The following is an 18,671-nucleotide window of genomic DNA, read 5'->3' on the forward strand; positions in this document are numbered from 1 at the left end:
ATCAGTATACTTGTGGAATCAACAACACAACACATACAACATAAAACTCACTTCAACTTGTCATCACTGCGGACCAAATCATCTGCCACGCCCATGATGAGGTAGGTCTTAGTTTCCTCCAGTGCCAAAGAATCCCTGCAATTTGGAAGACTTAGAAAACTACTCAGCTTCCCCAGTACATCCCTGTCAGCACCTGTAACATGAATAGGAAATACATGCATATAGAGGATTGCATATTGCATAAAGAGAGGATTATTACAGGACAATAAACAATATATATATATATATATATGTATATATATATGTATATATGTATGTATATATATATATATATATATATATATATATATATATATATATATATATATATATATATATATATATATATATATACTAGAGGTCCGGCCGCCCGGGGCCCCGCGCACGGGGTACCACAATCGTGGGATACAGAATTCCAAAAGTTAAAGAAAAAAAAAATGTAAAAAAATATTATTTTTTTTCTGGGGGTCCCCGGAACCCCTGGGAGTGTCGGGACCCCCGCGGACCCCTGTGGAACATGGCGGACCCCTTCGGCGTTTTTTTTTTCATGAAGGTGGTTGCTTGTTTCTGCCGCAAATGTGGCAACACTGATATTTTCTTGTCTTTGGTGCTTATCTTCTGGCAACTTGGCAACACAGATGGCTGAGTTGTTGTGGGAAGTGGGGAGATGACAAAGTTGGCTGCGTGTTTTTTTTGGTGTTTGGGATGTACATGGCACGTGAATGACGGACATATTGTGATACAGACATGACTGAAGTGAAAGCAACGGCCTGGGTCATCAAAAAGGTAAGCTGGGGGGGGGGGGGGGTTGAAGCGATGGACGCGCTTCTGTTGTGTTCTGGCGATATAATGGCCGCCGCTTCGTGTTGTTTCGGCTGTTCGGTGGTACGCGCGGTAAACGGTGCGAAGCTGTTTCCCCTTCCGTTATGGTCGAAATGTGGTGAGTGGAATTAATTATGTTGCGAGGTGGAAAATATGTAGTGAGCAATGATAGGTGCCCTACGCCGTAGTTGTTGTGTTTAGTCGAAATCAATGCTGTGGGTATGGCGTCAGCGGCGAGAGGTTGAAATGAATGTATATATGTATGCATGTATGTATATATATATATATATATATATATAGACCTACCAGACCCCCATTTTACTAGACAAGAGATAACAAGATTAGTTTTTACTTCCATTTAGTTGATTATAATAATTAAAGATAAAAAAAATAGGAATATGTACCTTCCTTGATAACGTCCTCTATGCGCATCTCGTAACGGTCCACAGAGTCACCTTTCTGAAAACTTTCCAGTCTCACTTTGTACACTATGAGACAGAAATGTTTCACACTGTTTACTTAATGCACGCACACACACACGGACACAACCACACACACACTAGAGGTCTTCACGGGTATAGACCCGTACCCAAATGGACCGTGAAAAAATTACCCGGAACCGAATGGACCCGGCCTATAGTCCAATGTGAAGGACCTATACGCGAATGGACCCGCGAAAACATTACCCGGAACCGAATGGATCCGGGCCATTATTAGAAATCTGAGTTCCGTACCCGAACAGTACCGAGAGCTGTCGGACCCCGACCCCTATAGAACAGTGACATACCAGAACCCGTACATAGCCCGAGCCCCCGAAATTCCCGAACGGAAAATTGTTTGCCAACGTCATTACTAGGCTACAAGTTGTCCAGCGTTAAATGAGACTAGTTTCATATTTTCTTACCTAAATGTAGCCTCCATGGTTGTGATGTATGATCGCAGTCAATGCTCATTGGACAGTTTACAAATACAAAATAAATCCACGTTCTAGATGTGTGTAATCCTTCTTCAACTATAATCCACGTTAATTTATGTTGTTTAACATTATAATTGGCTTTGGAGTTTACATTGTGCTTTGCAGAGCATACCGGGTAACAACACGCTATGACAGCTCGACTGTTTTACCATTTTGAACCATTAACCAAAGCGTTACGTTAATCAACAATATTTGATATAACTGGCGTATATAAATGAGTCGGTCACATGTCCAAGTCGAAACCTTCATCCTTGGTATCTTTAAACCAGCTTTAAACCAACTTCGAACATGGCATAGGGTCCGTGCTACTTCTGTGTTGCATAGCAGTGACATCACTGTCGAATCCTTGGTATCTTTATCCTAGCCTTTCAACGTGTGTGTTGATCAGCGCCGTCAATACGTGTTGTAGTCTTTCACTTGTGATAGCAAAACACTAAACAGAATTATTATTTCATGTCAACCTTCAAGTACAACTATCAGAAGATGTAACTCAGGTAAAGTAATGCGTCACTCTGCAAGTTTAACTTTCCACCTGTCCAAAGTTGTTTCTGATACAGACAGAGCCTTCGGTCAAGACGATCAAGTCTAATACAGACATAAAGATTTTTTAATCATCCTATCCTTGTAAATATATCGCCATTTAGGTCAATGATATAACATTATGTGGTGTTATAATATAAATCACTGCCAGTCAACTGTCTTCTCTGAGCGACCCCCCTCCCTCCCCCTCTCCCTCCCCCCTCCCTCCCTCGCCGGCCGCCGGGTCCACTCGGGTATTAGTTCATTTAGTTCATCCGATATTTCACAGTCGGAACCCCGAGACCCGAGACAAACTGAAACGGTTCCGACCCGGACCCGGAATCACTTCTTGTGAAAGGACCCGTGACCGAGCCGCCGACCCGGACCAAGGGTCAGGGTCGGAACCCGGGTATTTCGGGTTACATGCTTAACCCGAAGACCTCTAACACGCACGAACGCAACGCGCGCGCGCAGACACACACACACACACACACACACACACACACACACACACACACACACACACACACAGAATCAAACAGTCGCTAATAGCACTCTTACCATATTCTGTTTTATTGTGCACTTCTTTCTGGCAGGCCATGTTAAATCGGGCTTGATTGCGGGTTTCAGTTGTAATCTTGTCCTTCTTCTGCTTGCTGCAGTTTTCTGGATGCACAATTTGCATAAAAGAACAAATGCAGGTGGTGAGTGGATGTACTGTATGTATGTAATCATTATTTTACCTGGAAATTCACGTTGCGGTGTAAAACCTCTTCTGCAAGTGAGTCCTAGCCAAGACAAGATAGGGCCAAAGCAGTATTATAACAGAATTACAAGAATAAATAACAAAGAAAGTCAAATTATTTGACATTCTTTGTTATTTATTCTAAATACAACCAAACATGATAAAATACAACTAAAACATATACCACCATAGTATACTCGAAAAACTGGACTGTACAGTGTAACCATTTCTGAGAATGTAATTGTGACTGTTCTGTGACAATGAAAACTTAGTATGTATGTAAACATGTAGCTTGCCCAGAATAGCCTCATACATAATGTGCCAGTGTTACTTGCATCCTACAAAGTGTGAGGGATGACCAGTTAACCAGGCTATACGAAACACAACGATGCATCTTATGTTTGGAATTTGTAATGAAAGTAAAGCTGAATGATACAGTGGTGGACCTAGGCCAGGGTGGATGAGCAGGCAACCCTATTTTCAGTATCACAATAATCAATCTGAGACATGAAGGGACCTTCATCTAACATTTTCCTTGCAGACATGTGCGCCGATTTATGTTTTTGCATGTGGGTGCTCGAGCTCCCGGGCACCCAGTGGATCAGCGCCTATGCCTGCAGACATGCAAAAGCAAGACTTCAACCAGTACAAAAAGGTCAAAGTGAATTGTAACTTTTGTTTTTGAAAGGCAAGCAATGTGTTCTTTAAAATGTAGTGCATTATTCAGCCAATTTCCCAAGTATTTGTAGCTATGAAACCAGAATGCATTTTCACTTATCGAGTTATTTAAATCCAAATAATATTTCAATGTGTGTGCTTCTGGTAGTGGTCACGGTGCCGCAGTTGTAGGCACAGAGTCAACACCCTGACACACCAGCTAAAGCCTCCTCAGAACTTTCTTCCAATCACTTTTCAACCAAAAGTTCCTCATTCATAAGACACCTCTCATACTCATTTTACTGCCAACCAAACTGAGGTGACTCCCCTCCCCCCCTGCTCAGACTCTGGCATATTTGACGCTGGTGAACACTGACTCCACACTCCTATATTATAGTAGGAAAATAGGCTATTAACGTACATAATCTGCTTTATTTTTGTTACTGTCATTTTAGCTGTTTCATGATGCCAGCATAACCACTTGTCTGTGTTCTTCCATCACTTTCCTAAACACTCTCTGTGTCATTGACAGTGTCACTGTGCTTGTACAGTAGTTAATTATACCCACGTCCAAAGTCGGAGGCTTTTACATATTGTAGCGACTCGCTCAATGCAATGAATTGTGAATGGTGTCATTTTGTGACATGTTGTACAACTTTTGAGCTGTGATATGATGAGTAGCCTACTACACAGTATATCAGAGGATGACGGCTTGTCTTGCTGCAAAACACAGTCCATAGAGAGAGAGAGAATTACATGTGTAATATTCCTCATGTCTCGCTTCTCCTCTCCTCTCATTAATTACTCACACAGTCACACTTATTGTTATTACCTTCAGCACATATACACACTGTGTCCCTATGACAGAGTGTCAATATCTTTCCATTTTCTCTCTCTGGGTGGTAGAATCTTACACATGGTTTCTCTGTAAAGGAGACAAAGAGCGACTTGTTAATATGTGCTATTTTGATCTGATATGTTACAGACTTTTAGCACCTGAAAATGAAACTTCAACATAAAACACTACTCAAAATGTTCCTTAAACAATGTTAAAACCTTAGATGCTCTTCCAGATGAGATATGTAAGGCATTTACTGCATTATATATATATATATATATATATATATATATATATATATATATATATATATATATATATATATATATATATATATATATATATAATATTTAAACTAGAATTGAAAAAACAAACACAAACACAACATGTTAGATAAATGAACACTTTGCCTATTTTTATAAGATGGCACCATTTCTGTCTACTCTGTCTCTCTTGGATTTGGAATTGATCCCAAATCACAAAAAATATGACAATAATAAATTTAGTATAATTTAACCTTGGTTTGCACAAGTGTGTCAGCATTAAAGAGAGAGAGAGAGATAATGTTTAGGTCTTTTTTGGAACTCACGGTCGTAGTACTCATAAACAGAAACAGCTGCAGGTTGCAAGACGCCCACTTTAATCTTCTGTATGATTCTAAAACTGATTTCCTCTGGACGAACATGAGACACCTGGAGAAAAACAAACAAAAAGTGACAAATAGACAGAGAGAGAGAGAGAGAGAGAGAGAGAGAGAGAGAGAGAGAGAGAGAGAGAGAGAGAGAGAGAGAGAGAGAGAGAGTGGGTGGGTGTGTGCGTGCGTGCGCACGGAAACATGCCTTATTCATGTAGATGGTGATGGAACCTTTGCCAATCTCATACTTAGAAATGCTGTGGTCAACCCCTGTGGACAGCTACACACACACACACACACACGCACACACACACACACACACACACACACACACACACACACACACACACACACACACACACACACACACACACACACACACACAGGCAAACATTAAGACAAATTATAGTTGTAAAGCTTTAAATTGCATTGTTTTTGACAAAGTTACAGCATTGTGTGCACTCTTGAGGACCACATTTACTACAGGTTTATATTACAGTTGTATTAGAACAGAATAATCCCCAGCATTTACCCATCATGTAACTACTAGGACTTACTGATTTCAGATCTTTTTCGTCTGCTTCGAAACCGGTTGGTAAGTTAATCTCTAAAGTGGTCATCGTTGCATCTTTTTTCTTGTCCTTATAACTGTGGGGATAATGAATAGAATAGGTAAAAGAACAACAAAGGTTGTATGAATGGGACACGGTTCCATTGGTTCAACATTGATTTATACAGCATTTGTGTTTGTTTTTGTTTAAAAACTTCTGAACACAACTGGAGATGATGACAAGAAATGAATGGATGAAGAATGTGAGAAAACTGTGAGACAAGGTGTCTTTGAATTGATAAAGATAAAGACATGTGGTAAAATGAAGCACTAAAATGACACATTAGGGAGTGACAATGACAAAGCGGCAATAACTGACACCTATATGTGAGAATCTGTTGAGCTGGCGAACGAACTGAACATGGCAGCGGGCACGGATGGCCGGGTGAGAACTGCGGGGAGGGGGGTGGGGTGGGGGGGAATACCTCGCCAGACTACTGCCCGGTGGTGCATGTGGTGGTGCTGTAGTCATGAAGTGCTTTGAGGGGCTAGTAAAAGACAATCTCTGTCTTGTGTGAAAAATGTCATATTTTATCAGTTACACAATGTGGCGTGGCCTAATGGCTCAATAGCACCCCCTACAAATGTTTTAAGTTTAAGCCCAACAATATAGTTTCACGTACATATATGAAAATTGGTACAAACCTGTATCATGTCCCGACTTACAAAAAGCCATGAACTAAACCCAACAGGAAGTCAGCCATTTTGAATGTATTGTGGTGTTTTAGTGCATTTCATGCCATTTACACAGGTCGTACTCCTCCTAGGAGGATTATCAGATCCACCTCAAACTCGCTCAGCGTATACAAAAGACCTTAACGATGAAAATGTATCAAGATCGTGAGTTTTCATAAAACGTGACTGTGGCGAAGCATCAAGCGTCCATGTTTCACCGCCAAACAGGAAGTGAAAATAGCCGCTCTACAAGGTCACGTTTATATTTCTTTCTATGGACTCATTGTCAGCCACTTGTGAGTCACCTCATTGGACTTGTCCTTCATTAGAGTTACTTAGCTATGCCCAAAACGTCGACAGAGGTGCAAGGGCCTGGTCACTGCTTGCAGCTTTAAATATGTCTTATTTTTACTGATGAATATGTTGAATGGAAAATGTAATCATGTAATAATCTGAATGGTTGGTAACTTTCAAATGTAGCAGCCATGTAGGCTAGTTAATGTCAAGCCCTGGAGAGGTGTAAAAGAAAAGAAATCATGCTGTGTGCAGTCATAGAATCAAGACAGAAATGCTGTTGCCTCTACTTACAAAACATTGATTTCCAGCTTGTATATATCACCATCAGCATCTGGTGTTTCTGTTGGACAGAAATATTTGTTTAAGTAGTCCATCAGTCAGAAAAGTATATTGGACAGACAGATGCATTCAAACAGTTGCAAAATACTGCTAGTGAAAAGAAAGATTACCGACACACAACTCATGAACACAGAAAGATAGACGGATGGATGGACAGACATTTACCTAGGTTGAGATTCACTGTGAGGTTATACTTCTCACAGTCATCCGTCCTTGCCTTTTGTTGAGCATAATACAGTGACTTCACCTGTCAGCCAGATAAATAGTGATTTTTATTTATTTATGTATTTATTTATTAATTAACATTTTAATATAATTAGGGCCCGAGCACTGCACCAGTGCAAAGCCATATTGAAATATAAGGACTTATAATTATTATTATTCTATGCACAAATAAATAACATTTTTTAGGGCCTAAACATACTCAAAAAGTTTGCACAGGTGGCGGAAATGTGCATATTTTCTCAAAAATGCCCCACAATGCAGTTTCATCTGCAGGTCGATACAGGACGCACCTGTATCAAGTCCCGACTTAGAAAGAAGGTTAAGTGGATAAACAGAGAATGTAAGAAATGCTTACTGAGATAACTGCTTCTCCGGTTCCCCTGACAGTCACATTCAGGGCTCTTATACCCTTCTGCTGCTCACGTGAACACATACGTACGTACGTACGCACGCACGCACGCACGCACGCACACACACACACACACACACACACACACACACACACACACACACACACACACACACACACACACACACACACACACACACACACACAAAACAGATTAATTAGCTAGCTAGTATAACTATTTGGTTAATTAATAACTTTAAGTAGAAAAATGCGATCCTCTGAGTGCATATCTCCGTCAGGCCGTGTTGCCTACGCAGGGCTGTATCAGTCGTGGGGTAGAGCCATCAGCAATAATTAACATTTAATAAGACACTTGTAAGTCCTTATATTATTATTATCCAATATAAGCAATAATTAATAGTTAAAGGACGACTTCACCCATTTTGTGTGTGTGTGTGTGTATATATATACTCACACACACACACACACACACACACACACACACACACACACACACACACACACACACACACACACACATACACACACACACACACACACACACACACACACACACACACACACACACACACACACACACACACACACACATATGTGTGTGCGTGCGCAAGTGCATGCGTGTAAGTGTGCCTGCAATCTCACTTGTGATGATCGTGTTGAGTACTCATTCTCTCTGGTGAACTTCCATGTGGGTAACGGTCTTGACCTGCCAGCCACTCTGATTTCTACATCCAGATCAAATGGATCTTCAGGTACATTGCTCCAGTACTCTGATAATGCCTGGTACACGACCATGGTGGTCTGTAAGGAGATGAGGCCACAGAGACAGTCAGAAAACGACAAGAAAAGAGATGTATTTGATGATGGTATGGTACTAGTGCTAGTTTCACCTTGGCATCCCCATGTCATAATAGGTAAAGATCTTCCAAACGTTTAAAAAAACTTTACAAATGTACACTAAAATAGCAACATTAGAAGATCTACAAGCTCACAACGCGACATGTGAGCTTGTATAGCTATTTTTGCTATTTTTGAATAATTATTAGTATAAAACTATAAAAAGTGCTCCTCGGAGTACAGGTCTCCGCAAGGTCAAGGAAAGCCAGCAATGTTTGGAATTTGCCAATCAGGATGGAATATGAAAAATCAGACGGATCCGTCTCGATCGCTTGACTAAAGAGATAATATTTACCGATTTGCGTGATGTTTGGACAATATTTGTAATGTAATAAAATTGGCCTCCTGGTGGCGCTATAATAGGGCAATGTTGAAAGGGTGGCATTTGTTCCTCAACATAATGCGAATGTGCGTGCAAAGTTTCACCGCAATCGGTCAATTCGCGTCAAACTTTGGATGTCAATCTTAGCCAATCAGGATAGAATATGAAAAATCTAACAAATCCGTCTCGATCACATGACTATAGAGATCATGTGTACTGATTTATGTGAAATTTGGATAAAATCTGAACGAGTAATATCCAAAAATGTGTTTGACATAAGTCGGCCTCCTGGTGGCACTATAAAAGGCAGATGTGAAAAAAACAGGGCAAAGGTTTTTCCTTGGCCTCTAGGGAGTGCAATATTATACAAAGTTTTGCACAGATCAGTGCCGTTATAGGTAAAAACACAAATCGGCCTGTTATAGCACCACCATGCTGATTTGAAAATATGCATTTCTTCCTCGTCCTAGTGTGTACGTGCAAAATGTCATGGAAATTGCATGCTGTGTTCATGATTTGAGGCATTCTGTTCAAAACGGAGCACTCCTGCAAACTTTGGAAGGCATTCTTAGCCAATCAGGATGGAATATGAAAAATCTGAAAGACGGATTTTGTTTAATGACTATAGAGATACTGGCCCTCATTTATCAACACGGTGCAGCCCAAATAATGGGCGTACGGCGAGATCACCGCACCTTTCGGCATTTATCAATATATCCTAACGTGGGCTTCATCCTCCGGTACGCTGAAATCTCACGTCTGGTGTATGGCCGAATATATGGAAAAATATACGCCGGTTTATACGCTGCGTTGATAAATGAGGGCCGCTGTGTACCGATTTGCGTGATGTTTGGATAACATCTGTAAGAGCACTGTAAAAAAAGTGTTTTGCAAAAAGCGCTAACAGGTCCATGTGAAAAATGTGTGGCATAGGTTCTGCTCTGGTATCCAGGGATTGTGTGTGCACAGTTTCGCTGTGATCAAGCCAACAGTGCTGGAGATTAGCTGTACACAGACGAAGGGGGCAACGGACACACACACAGATGGACGGACAGGGTGCAAAACACTCTCTGCCATGCCTTTCGGCCTGGTGGAGACAATAAGGCTTAGGGGTTAGTGGTTAGTGTTGGTGTTTAGTAAACATTTTACCTGTGTGGATCTAAATTCTCCATAATAGCCCCTCTGTTGGTTCAACCATTTGACGATAGGTGTTGCCTCCACAAAAGCCTTCATTCATAAAAAATAATGACAAATTAAAGAGCAAAGTGAAAGTGAGATTGTAGTCAGGGAATATTATCGGAAAAATGTCCAATCTGGGAATACATTTCTTACCAAGAAATGTCTTCACCAATGTGTTGGTAAAGGGGTTACATGTCGCCTTTCCGACATGTCGCCTTTCCGACGTTAACGAACCCTATACCTAACCAGTGGTAAGTTAGATCTCAAAGTCTACTTTAAAGAAACAGACACTCACGCTCTCCTACATAAAACCTCATTCCACCCACCACACTGTTACACAGGGATTGTTAAATCACAGCTACTACGATTCCATAGAATCTGCACACAAGAACAGGATTTTAAGACAGCCTGCAAGATCTTATTCTGCGCCCTAAGAGGTTACACAAGGACCTTCCTACGAAAAGCCCAAGACACCTTTCTGGAAGTAAAGGAAAAATACCAGGGCCCAAAACTGGCCTTGGTCACTACCTACTCCTCACAAAGCAAATTAGCTAACACCAGGATAAAAATAAAAATAAAAAAACAAGAACCTCAAAGATTACCTAGTCCACAGCACTCTTAAAGGAACGAATAGACCAACTAACAAGAGACGAGATTACTTTAAAACAGCCCAAACGGTAACCAACAGACACAACAAAAGGGTGTTTGGCATTAAACAAAGAATGCAGGCTAACACTAAAAACTGTATTTACCTGCACCAAGTGTGGCCTTCAATATGTGGGTGAAACACAAAACACAATCGCCACCAGATTAAACCAACATAGATATAATATAAACAATGGCAAGAAGACCAATTTGATAATTGTTCAACACTTTATGACACATGGAATAAACTCCCTAAAAGTCACTGGCTTAGAGCATAACCCAAATTGGACAACAGGACAGAGACAATATAACGAAAGACAATGGATAAAAAGATTGGACACAATTTTTCCAGAAGGACTGAATATGACAAACACCAGAAACACACAAACCAACCCTTCTTAATTCACTCAAATTAATTAACTCACAGAAACACACAAAGAGACCACCAGGTACTTAGAGAACTAAAAGAACAAAGACCCACCAGAGAAAGGAGGAGTAACACCCGACCATTAAGGACAATCATAGACACGTCAACGACCCTATAGGGGAAGGCAAGGGGCTTCTTCCTGACCCATAGCTTAAAGACCCAAATAGGTGTGAGGGTAATCAACCCAAATGCCCACTCAAGCCTTCAAAAGGACTAAGTGGGCTAAGACACACACAATCAAACAATGGACCTAGGAAGACTTAGATGAACAAATAATAAGGACCTTAAAATTAAAAGGGTTTAAGGCCCTCATTACTCTAACCCCAACCCCTGTAGCAGAAATGGAGAATTGTATCAGTCCCAGCAAAGACACACTATTGACCAGTAGTCACAGGGAAGGTTAGTTGGGGTACACGAAGTCCCCACAAACATCATTTACGATTCTGTGCCTATCGGTACATAACTCGGACGGCGCTGAGTCGACTAGCAGCCCATCGGCTGGTCGTCGCGGGCACTCGCGCCTGGAGGCGCTCGGGCGCGACTCCTCAGCCTCAAGGTCTGCTGAGTCGGCGCGCCTCCGTCATGGTCCAAAACTATATTTGTTTTCTTAAATCTTTTATTGAGTCCTAATCCTGTACCATTCTTATAATGAGATTATGGATGATTTTTTTGGTATGCGGTCCAGGTGGGACTCAGGATGACTGGACTTACCTGCCATGCACAGTCCCCAGTGAACATTTCTCACAAAGTTCACTGGCATTTCTATTTCATGTTATAGTTTGTAAACATGCCCAAAAACCTAAACCTTAAAGAAAGGTAAAATGGTTAACCCTAATTGGGAATCTTTTCCCCCCCCTCCCTCTAGGAAAGGGGAAACAGCCAAAAAGAACTTAGGGCAAAGATTTAGAATGTAGTCTAAAGGAATACTTAATTAAACAGAATGTGAAATTATATGGACCTTAAAATTAAAGAGTAGCAGGATCCCAAAAAGACTTTCTTTCAAAAATAAGATGGCGAGAGCAAAAATTCCTTGCTCTGCCTTTTTCTGAAAGGATGACCTTTCTAAAAAGGCTTAGCACTGAAGTCCGACCCTAACCATTCCCTAACCCTAAAGTTGGGGTACCCTTAACCTTATGCGGGAAAAATGTACAAGATTTTATTCTGCTTTAAGTAGCATGTGAGGGGTCAAATTAGGGTTTTTCATGATTCTTAATCCATTGCAAGCATTTGTTTTGGACCAAAACCACTCCTTGGCAGAAAATCATCCAAGCCCACCTTTCCAGCTCATTGCATAGGCTATGCGTTTTCTTTTCTTTTAAAAAATAAAATCCAATATGACGGTCATTTTTCAAGATGTCTGCCAAATCAACAAGTCATATCTATACGTCTTGCACATTTCAGGAAACATTTCACCATTATTATAATAATTATTATATTATTCCTAAAGGAAGAGTACAGGTTGAGTTGAAGAGAAGGTCAGACAGAGTGATGAGCATGAGCATATGTGTCTGGATAGCTCAGTTGGTAGAGCTGTCGCCTTTAGACCACAAGGTCATAGGTACTGAGTACTAAGTACTAAGTACTGAGAGCTGATGTTAGGTGTGAAGGCAGAGAAAAAGGTCAAATGGTGGAAGATGAAGAATGAACAATGCTGTAAGGAGCTCAGGAAGGAGATAAGAAAGGCAGCCAGAGAGATGAAGAAAATAGGCAGGGGTACAAGGAGATGAGGAGTAAAGGGAAGAGAAGGGTGGTGAGAGCTACGAAAAGAAGATGAGGAGTTCCACACGAAGAAGGGAGAAAACTACCTGCACCGATTGGCAAGATAATGGAATGGGAAGGATGTGCAACATGTTAAGGTGATAAAGGATAAAGATGGAAATGTTCTAGCAAGCAGAGACAGTGTGTTGAGAACATGGAATAAGTACTTAAAGAGAACGGATGAAGGAGTTATTTGTGACAGATGGGTACCAGTGAGAGGGAAGATGTATAAGATGGTAGCACCTTTTGTCCAAAGGTGGACAAGAAATAAAAACATATTTCTCCATTGACTAGAAATTGATAATTTAAAATATGATGTGTGTGTCAGACATTTTTTATAATATAAAAAAAAACTGTAATATATTATCAAACATCTAACAACAATATGAACTATAGTGTTAACAGAGTGACAATGACATATCACATGAGTCATTGTGAAACAATTATGATTCATGGTCACACACTATTTCAGTAATATAATTAATTTCATTATATCTTATTGTATTGATTTCATTTTATTTGAATGCAGGGTCATTCAAATGAGTCCATATACAAACACATGTGTTGAATTAACTGTGGAAAAACTTGAAGAACAAAGGCACTGGATTAAGTAAGCTTGGCTGTTAGCCTGCTCCTGACCAGGCTAACTTCACAGCTAAATTGCCATGGTAACTAAAATAGGCTTGCTTCAATTCTCTTTTGTGGAATCGAGTCATGGCTAAACTAATCTTCAAGATAATTCAGCTTTCATGGAACCGATTCATCCCTAATCCTGGCTAAATTAAGCCAGGATAGGTGTTACATTTTAGTGGAATAGGGCCCTGGACTACCTTTACTTTTTTATATGATATATAGATATCGAGTAGTCCTGCTGCTCCGCAGCTACAGCTGTGCAGTGAGCAGAGGGAGAGGTCACAGATGGGGTTTGTGTGAGAGTAGAAGTCGGATCATAATAAGCATAATAATAGTTGTTGGCTATTTTCACATGACGTAATGAGTAACACAGCCATGTGAGAGAGAGAGAGAGAGAGAGAGAGAGAGAGAGAGAGAGAGAGAGAGAGAGAGAGAGAGAGAGAGAGAGAGAGAGAGAGAGGAGAACCTCACCTTGGCCTTGACCAGAGCCAGAAGAGCATAGCCTGTAGCTTCAAGGGTAGTAACGGCACTGCCGTCCACCTTCCAGTGGTTGCGTTCTGAGGAACACAAACACACACAAATAACTAACGTTGATCACTAAGATGAACCAGTTGTTAGAATTACGTTTGTCTGATGCACAGCTTTTAATGACGTGAACACTAGCGTCCCTATCCTACTATAATTCTAGAAATCTCTGTTTGTCTGAACAAAACCTTAATAACAGCTCTAAAAGTGGCTGCAATTCGAAACTGGCCAAAGTCAAAGCCTAGCCCCCCCCCACCCCACCTCGAACGGTTTACTGTACATATTTGTCTTTCGGCCTGGCGAGAGAGTATGTTTTGCACCCTATCCGTCCGTCCATCCGTCCGTCTGTCCGTGTGTATCCGTCCATCTGTATCCGTCCATCTGTGGACAGCTAATCCAGGTTCATTACATACGTATGATTGATTGTAGAATTGGGTTTTGAGAGTGACTGAGAGTAAAAAAAAAAAAGTTAATATAAAATGAAATTATATGAAATGTTTAGCGTTTGGGGGCACTAAGTATTCCCATTGCATGATGCCTGGTACAGTTCTTTGTGACTCACAATTGTCACATCGAAAGTGTATATGGACATGATGAGATTTGTTGACTCAATGTCAATACTGTGAGTTAAATTTGGTGAGGGAAGACTGTCACTTCAGCAAAAGCACTACATTAAGGGCTTAAGGGCTTCAGCCACAAGTAACTGAGTCGTAGGATTGTTGGATTGATTGCAGCGGAACTGTGCAGACACACTCCCTGGAAGCCAATTCAGAATCTCTGACCTAAATGTTTCACATGGACCTATTATAGTGCCAGGTGGCTGCTTTTTGCCAAACTAATTTTTTGACAGTACTATTACTATATTTTGTCCAAATAGCACGCAAATCGATACACAGTATCTCTATAGGAGTGCTCTGTTTTGAACAAATCATGAACACAGCGTGCAATTTCTGTGAAATTTTCCACACACATTCTCACTAGGCCGAGGAAGAAATGCCAAATTTAAATCGTGAAATCCAAATTTCACGCAAATCGGTACACATGATCTCTCTAGTCATGTGATCAAGACAGAGTGTGTGTGTTTGATTTTTCATATTCCATTCTGATTGGCTAAGATTGACATCTAAAATTTGCAGGAGTGGCCCGTTTTCAACAAAATTATGACTTATGAACGCAGCGTCCGATTGCGGTGAAACTTTGCACGCATGTTCGCACTACGTTGAGGAACAAATGCCACCCTATTATAGCGCCACCAATTTTGCAACAAAACATACTACAAATGTCCAAACGTCACACAAATCGGTACATATTATCTCTTTAGTCAAGTGATCGAGACGAATCCGTCCGATCCATCACATTCCAGCCTGATTGGCGAATTCCAAACATTGCTGGCCCACAATAACCTACCTGACCTGGCGGAGACCTGTGCTCCGCACTTTTTCTAGTTTTGTTTTTGTTTTCTAACTGTTTATATGATGTTTTGCAAAGTAGTGTATATTTGTCTGTCATTAAATGTTTTGATGAATTGAGTACAAAGGATCCCAATGGAAACAAGAAGCCATAGGTTTCTTCGGCAGACCTTGTATTGAACTGTACTTTCCTGTGCTTTTTTTACAAACTGTTACTAAACCAAATTTGTTCTGAACCGGATTTTCTTTCCGACGTCAGTAGGAGCCTCAAGAAAGGTTAAGTCACCTGTTGATGAAAAGGAGTAGAGAAAGTCCTTGTCCAGTTGGTTCTCATTGGCTAGAGCGTAGGATGTCATGGCCACAGCATATGGGTTAGTGAGGGTGGGCAGACTTTTCTTCAGGTACGTCACTGCAATGTCTATTGCTTCTGGCAGACTCTGTACACACAGTAGAAAGGACACATTATGATAAATAATGATATAGTTATAAATCTATATTAGGCTATGTATTATTCATATAATCCATGGCAGACTCTGGAAATAGTAGAAAGGACAGGTTATGAAGCAATGTGGACTTGTTTATAACATTTTACATTTTACAATGTAGGCATTTAGTAGACAACTTTTTATCCAGAGCGACATTTATTAAGCAAGGTAAACACATACATCAAACGCATAGAGACAGTGTAACACTATATGTTGTAGGATGTAACAGGAAGGTAACAAGAAGGACAGAATGCATGGAGGTGATAACATAATCACATTAATTCAAATATGCCTCAAAATTCTGTAATGGACCGTTCGCTAAGCCCCACCCACTCCACTCTGTGACTGGTGGTGCGAAGTTAGTCACACCCAGGCCTGGCGAGCTCTACTTCTCATTGACTTGCATGTTAAATGACGGCTTTTCCCCTTATAAATAATCGATCATTTCAGGAGCAAGAGCTTCAAAATCTCTTCTAAATCTAGTCAACAAGGCCTGCAGTAGGCTATGCACTGGACAAATGTGCATGACATTATTTCAGTACACTAAAAACACAGGAAAAGTTAGAGGGAGTAATAGCCATGGATACACGACGGTTGACTGTCACGACCGTCATGGACATTCATATTTCAAATATAGTGCTTACCCCATGGCCACGTATGTTACATTTATGTACGGGCTCTCAGAAGTATCCATATCATCCGTATTGTTCAATAAAAAGCATTTTAATCCGATCGGTGGCCATTTTCTCCTCATTTCTTTCTCCGCCAGGCCGAAAGGCATGGCGAGAGAGTATGTTTTACCCCCTGTCCGTCCGTCCGTCCTTCCGTCCGCGCGCGTGTGTGTGTGTGTGTCCTGTCCGTCCGTTAGCAGCTAATCTCCGGCACCGTTGCCCCGGTTGCTGCAAAACTATGCACACACACTCTCCCTGGATGCCCATTCAGAACCTCTGCTTCAAATTTTTCACATGGGCTTGTTATAGTGCCACCAGGAGGCCGATTTGTGCAAAACCCATTTTTGGATATTACTCCTACAGATTTTATCCAAACGTCATGCACATCGGTACACAGTATCTCTATAGTCATGTGATCAACACAGATCTGTCCGATTTCCCATATTACATCCTCATTGCCTAAGGTTGGCTTCCAAAGTTTGCAGGATTGGTCCGTTTTGAACAAAATGGCTTAAATGATGCACACAGCTTTCAATTACCATGCAATTTCACACGCACATACCCACTAGGCCAAGGAAGAAATGCCACTTGAAATTTTTCAAATCAGCCTCATGGTGGCGCTATAACAGGCCGATTTGTGTTTTTAACTATAACTGCACCGATCTGCATGAACCTTTGCACGCACACTCCCTAGAGGACAAGGAAAAACATCTGCCCTGCATATTTCACATTTGCCTTTTATAGCGACACCAGGAGGCCGACTTATGTAAAACAAATGTTTTGATTGTAAGACTTCAGATTTTATCCAAATTTCGTGCAAATCGGTACACATGATCTCTATAGTCATGTGATCAAGACGGATCTGTTAGATTTTTCATATTCCATCCTGATTGGCTAAAATTGACATCTAAAGTTTGCAGGAGTGGCCCTTTTTGAACAAAATACTGCAAATCATGAACGTAGCGTCCGATTGCAGTGAAACTGTGCACGCACATTCGCACTACGTTGAGGAACAAATACCACCCTTTTAACATTGCCCTATTATAGCGTGAGGCCAATTTTTGCAACAGTTTTCTTTTATATTACTCCTACAAATTGTGTCCAAACATCATGCAATTTTATATATTCCATTCTGATTGGCCAATTCCGAACATTGCTGGCCCATAATAACCTACCTGACCTGGCGGAGACCTGTGCTCCGAGGAGCACTTTTTCTAGTTTATATTCCATCCTGATTGGATTTCATCCTGATTGGCTAATTCTGAACATTGCTGGCCCACAATAACCTACCTGATCTGGCGGAGGCCTGTGCTCCAAGGAGCACTTTTTCTAGTCTCCATATGCTTTCAACTGCGTGACCCTATCGGTTGGGAGGTGTATTGCACTCTAATACATTATAACTCTATGAGAAAATGGCCACGATCGGATTAAAATTATTTTTATTGAACAATACAGAATATATGGGTACTTTTGATTTCAGCTTGGGAAAAGCAGCCTCCAACGGGTTTGGGTACGTGGAATCTGTTGCTGGTTTATAGTCACCATCACCATTGCGTTATCGTGGTATTCCTATTCTTGCTATTATGTTGCAAATGATTGTGTGTGTGCGGGCGAAATAACTTTGACAACTATGACAGGTGACCAAAGCTTGCCAGACCTATGCCAGCTTAACAACGGTTGCTGAGCTAGCATTGGACAATCGCTTTTGGGGTGGGGTTTAGCGATGTTGTAAACACAGGGGCTGGAACATCCAGGCTAGCAGGATTGAGACATGAGCGATTGACTTTGATCAAATAAAATTTGAGCACCATTTTATACAATTTGATTCTACATGAAGGTTGCAAGGAGGAGACAGGAGTGTGTGTGTGTGTGTGTGTGTGTGTGTGTGTGTGTGTGTGTGTGTGTGTGCGTGCGTGCGTGCGTGCGTGCGTGCGTGCGTGCGTGCGTGCGTGTTTGTGTGTGTGTGTGTGTGTG

General features: G+C 41.1%; 1 protein-coding gene across 1 annotated transcript in view; it reads right to left on the bottom strand.

Annotated features, from left to right (window-relative positions):
* Nucleotides 1-47: 47 nt before the first annotated feature.
* Nucleotides 48-18,671, bottom strand: part of LOC311041957 (complement C3-like) — a gene marked incomplete at both ends in the record, with an annotated part of 96,015 nt that continues 77,391 nt past the window's right edge. Inside the window, 7 exons of the mRNA XM_084052446.1 lie at nt 48-193; nt 1,266-1,349; nt 2,918-3,022; nt 5,186-5,288; nt 8,389-8,547; nt 14,079-14,164; nt 15,828-15,978. Coding sequence (XP_083908572.1) covers nt 48-193; nt 1,266-1,349; nt 2,918-3,022; nt 5,186-5,288; nt 8,389-8,547; nt 14,079-14,164; nt 15,828-15,978 — 834 coding nt within the window. The remainder of the gene's footprint in view (nt 194-1,265; nt 1,350-2,917; nt 3,023-5,185; nt 5,289-8,388; nt 8,548-14,078; nt 14,165-15,827; nt 15,979-18,671) is intronic.

Source organism: Gymnoscopelus microlampas (assembly GCF_963454915.1).
Source record: "Gymnoscopelus microlampas genome assembly, chromosome: 3".
In the NCBI taxonomy this organism is placed as follows: Eukaryota; Metazoa; Chordata; class Actinopteri; order Myctophiformes; family Myctophidae; genus Gymnoscopelus; species Gymnoscopelus microlampas.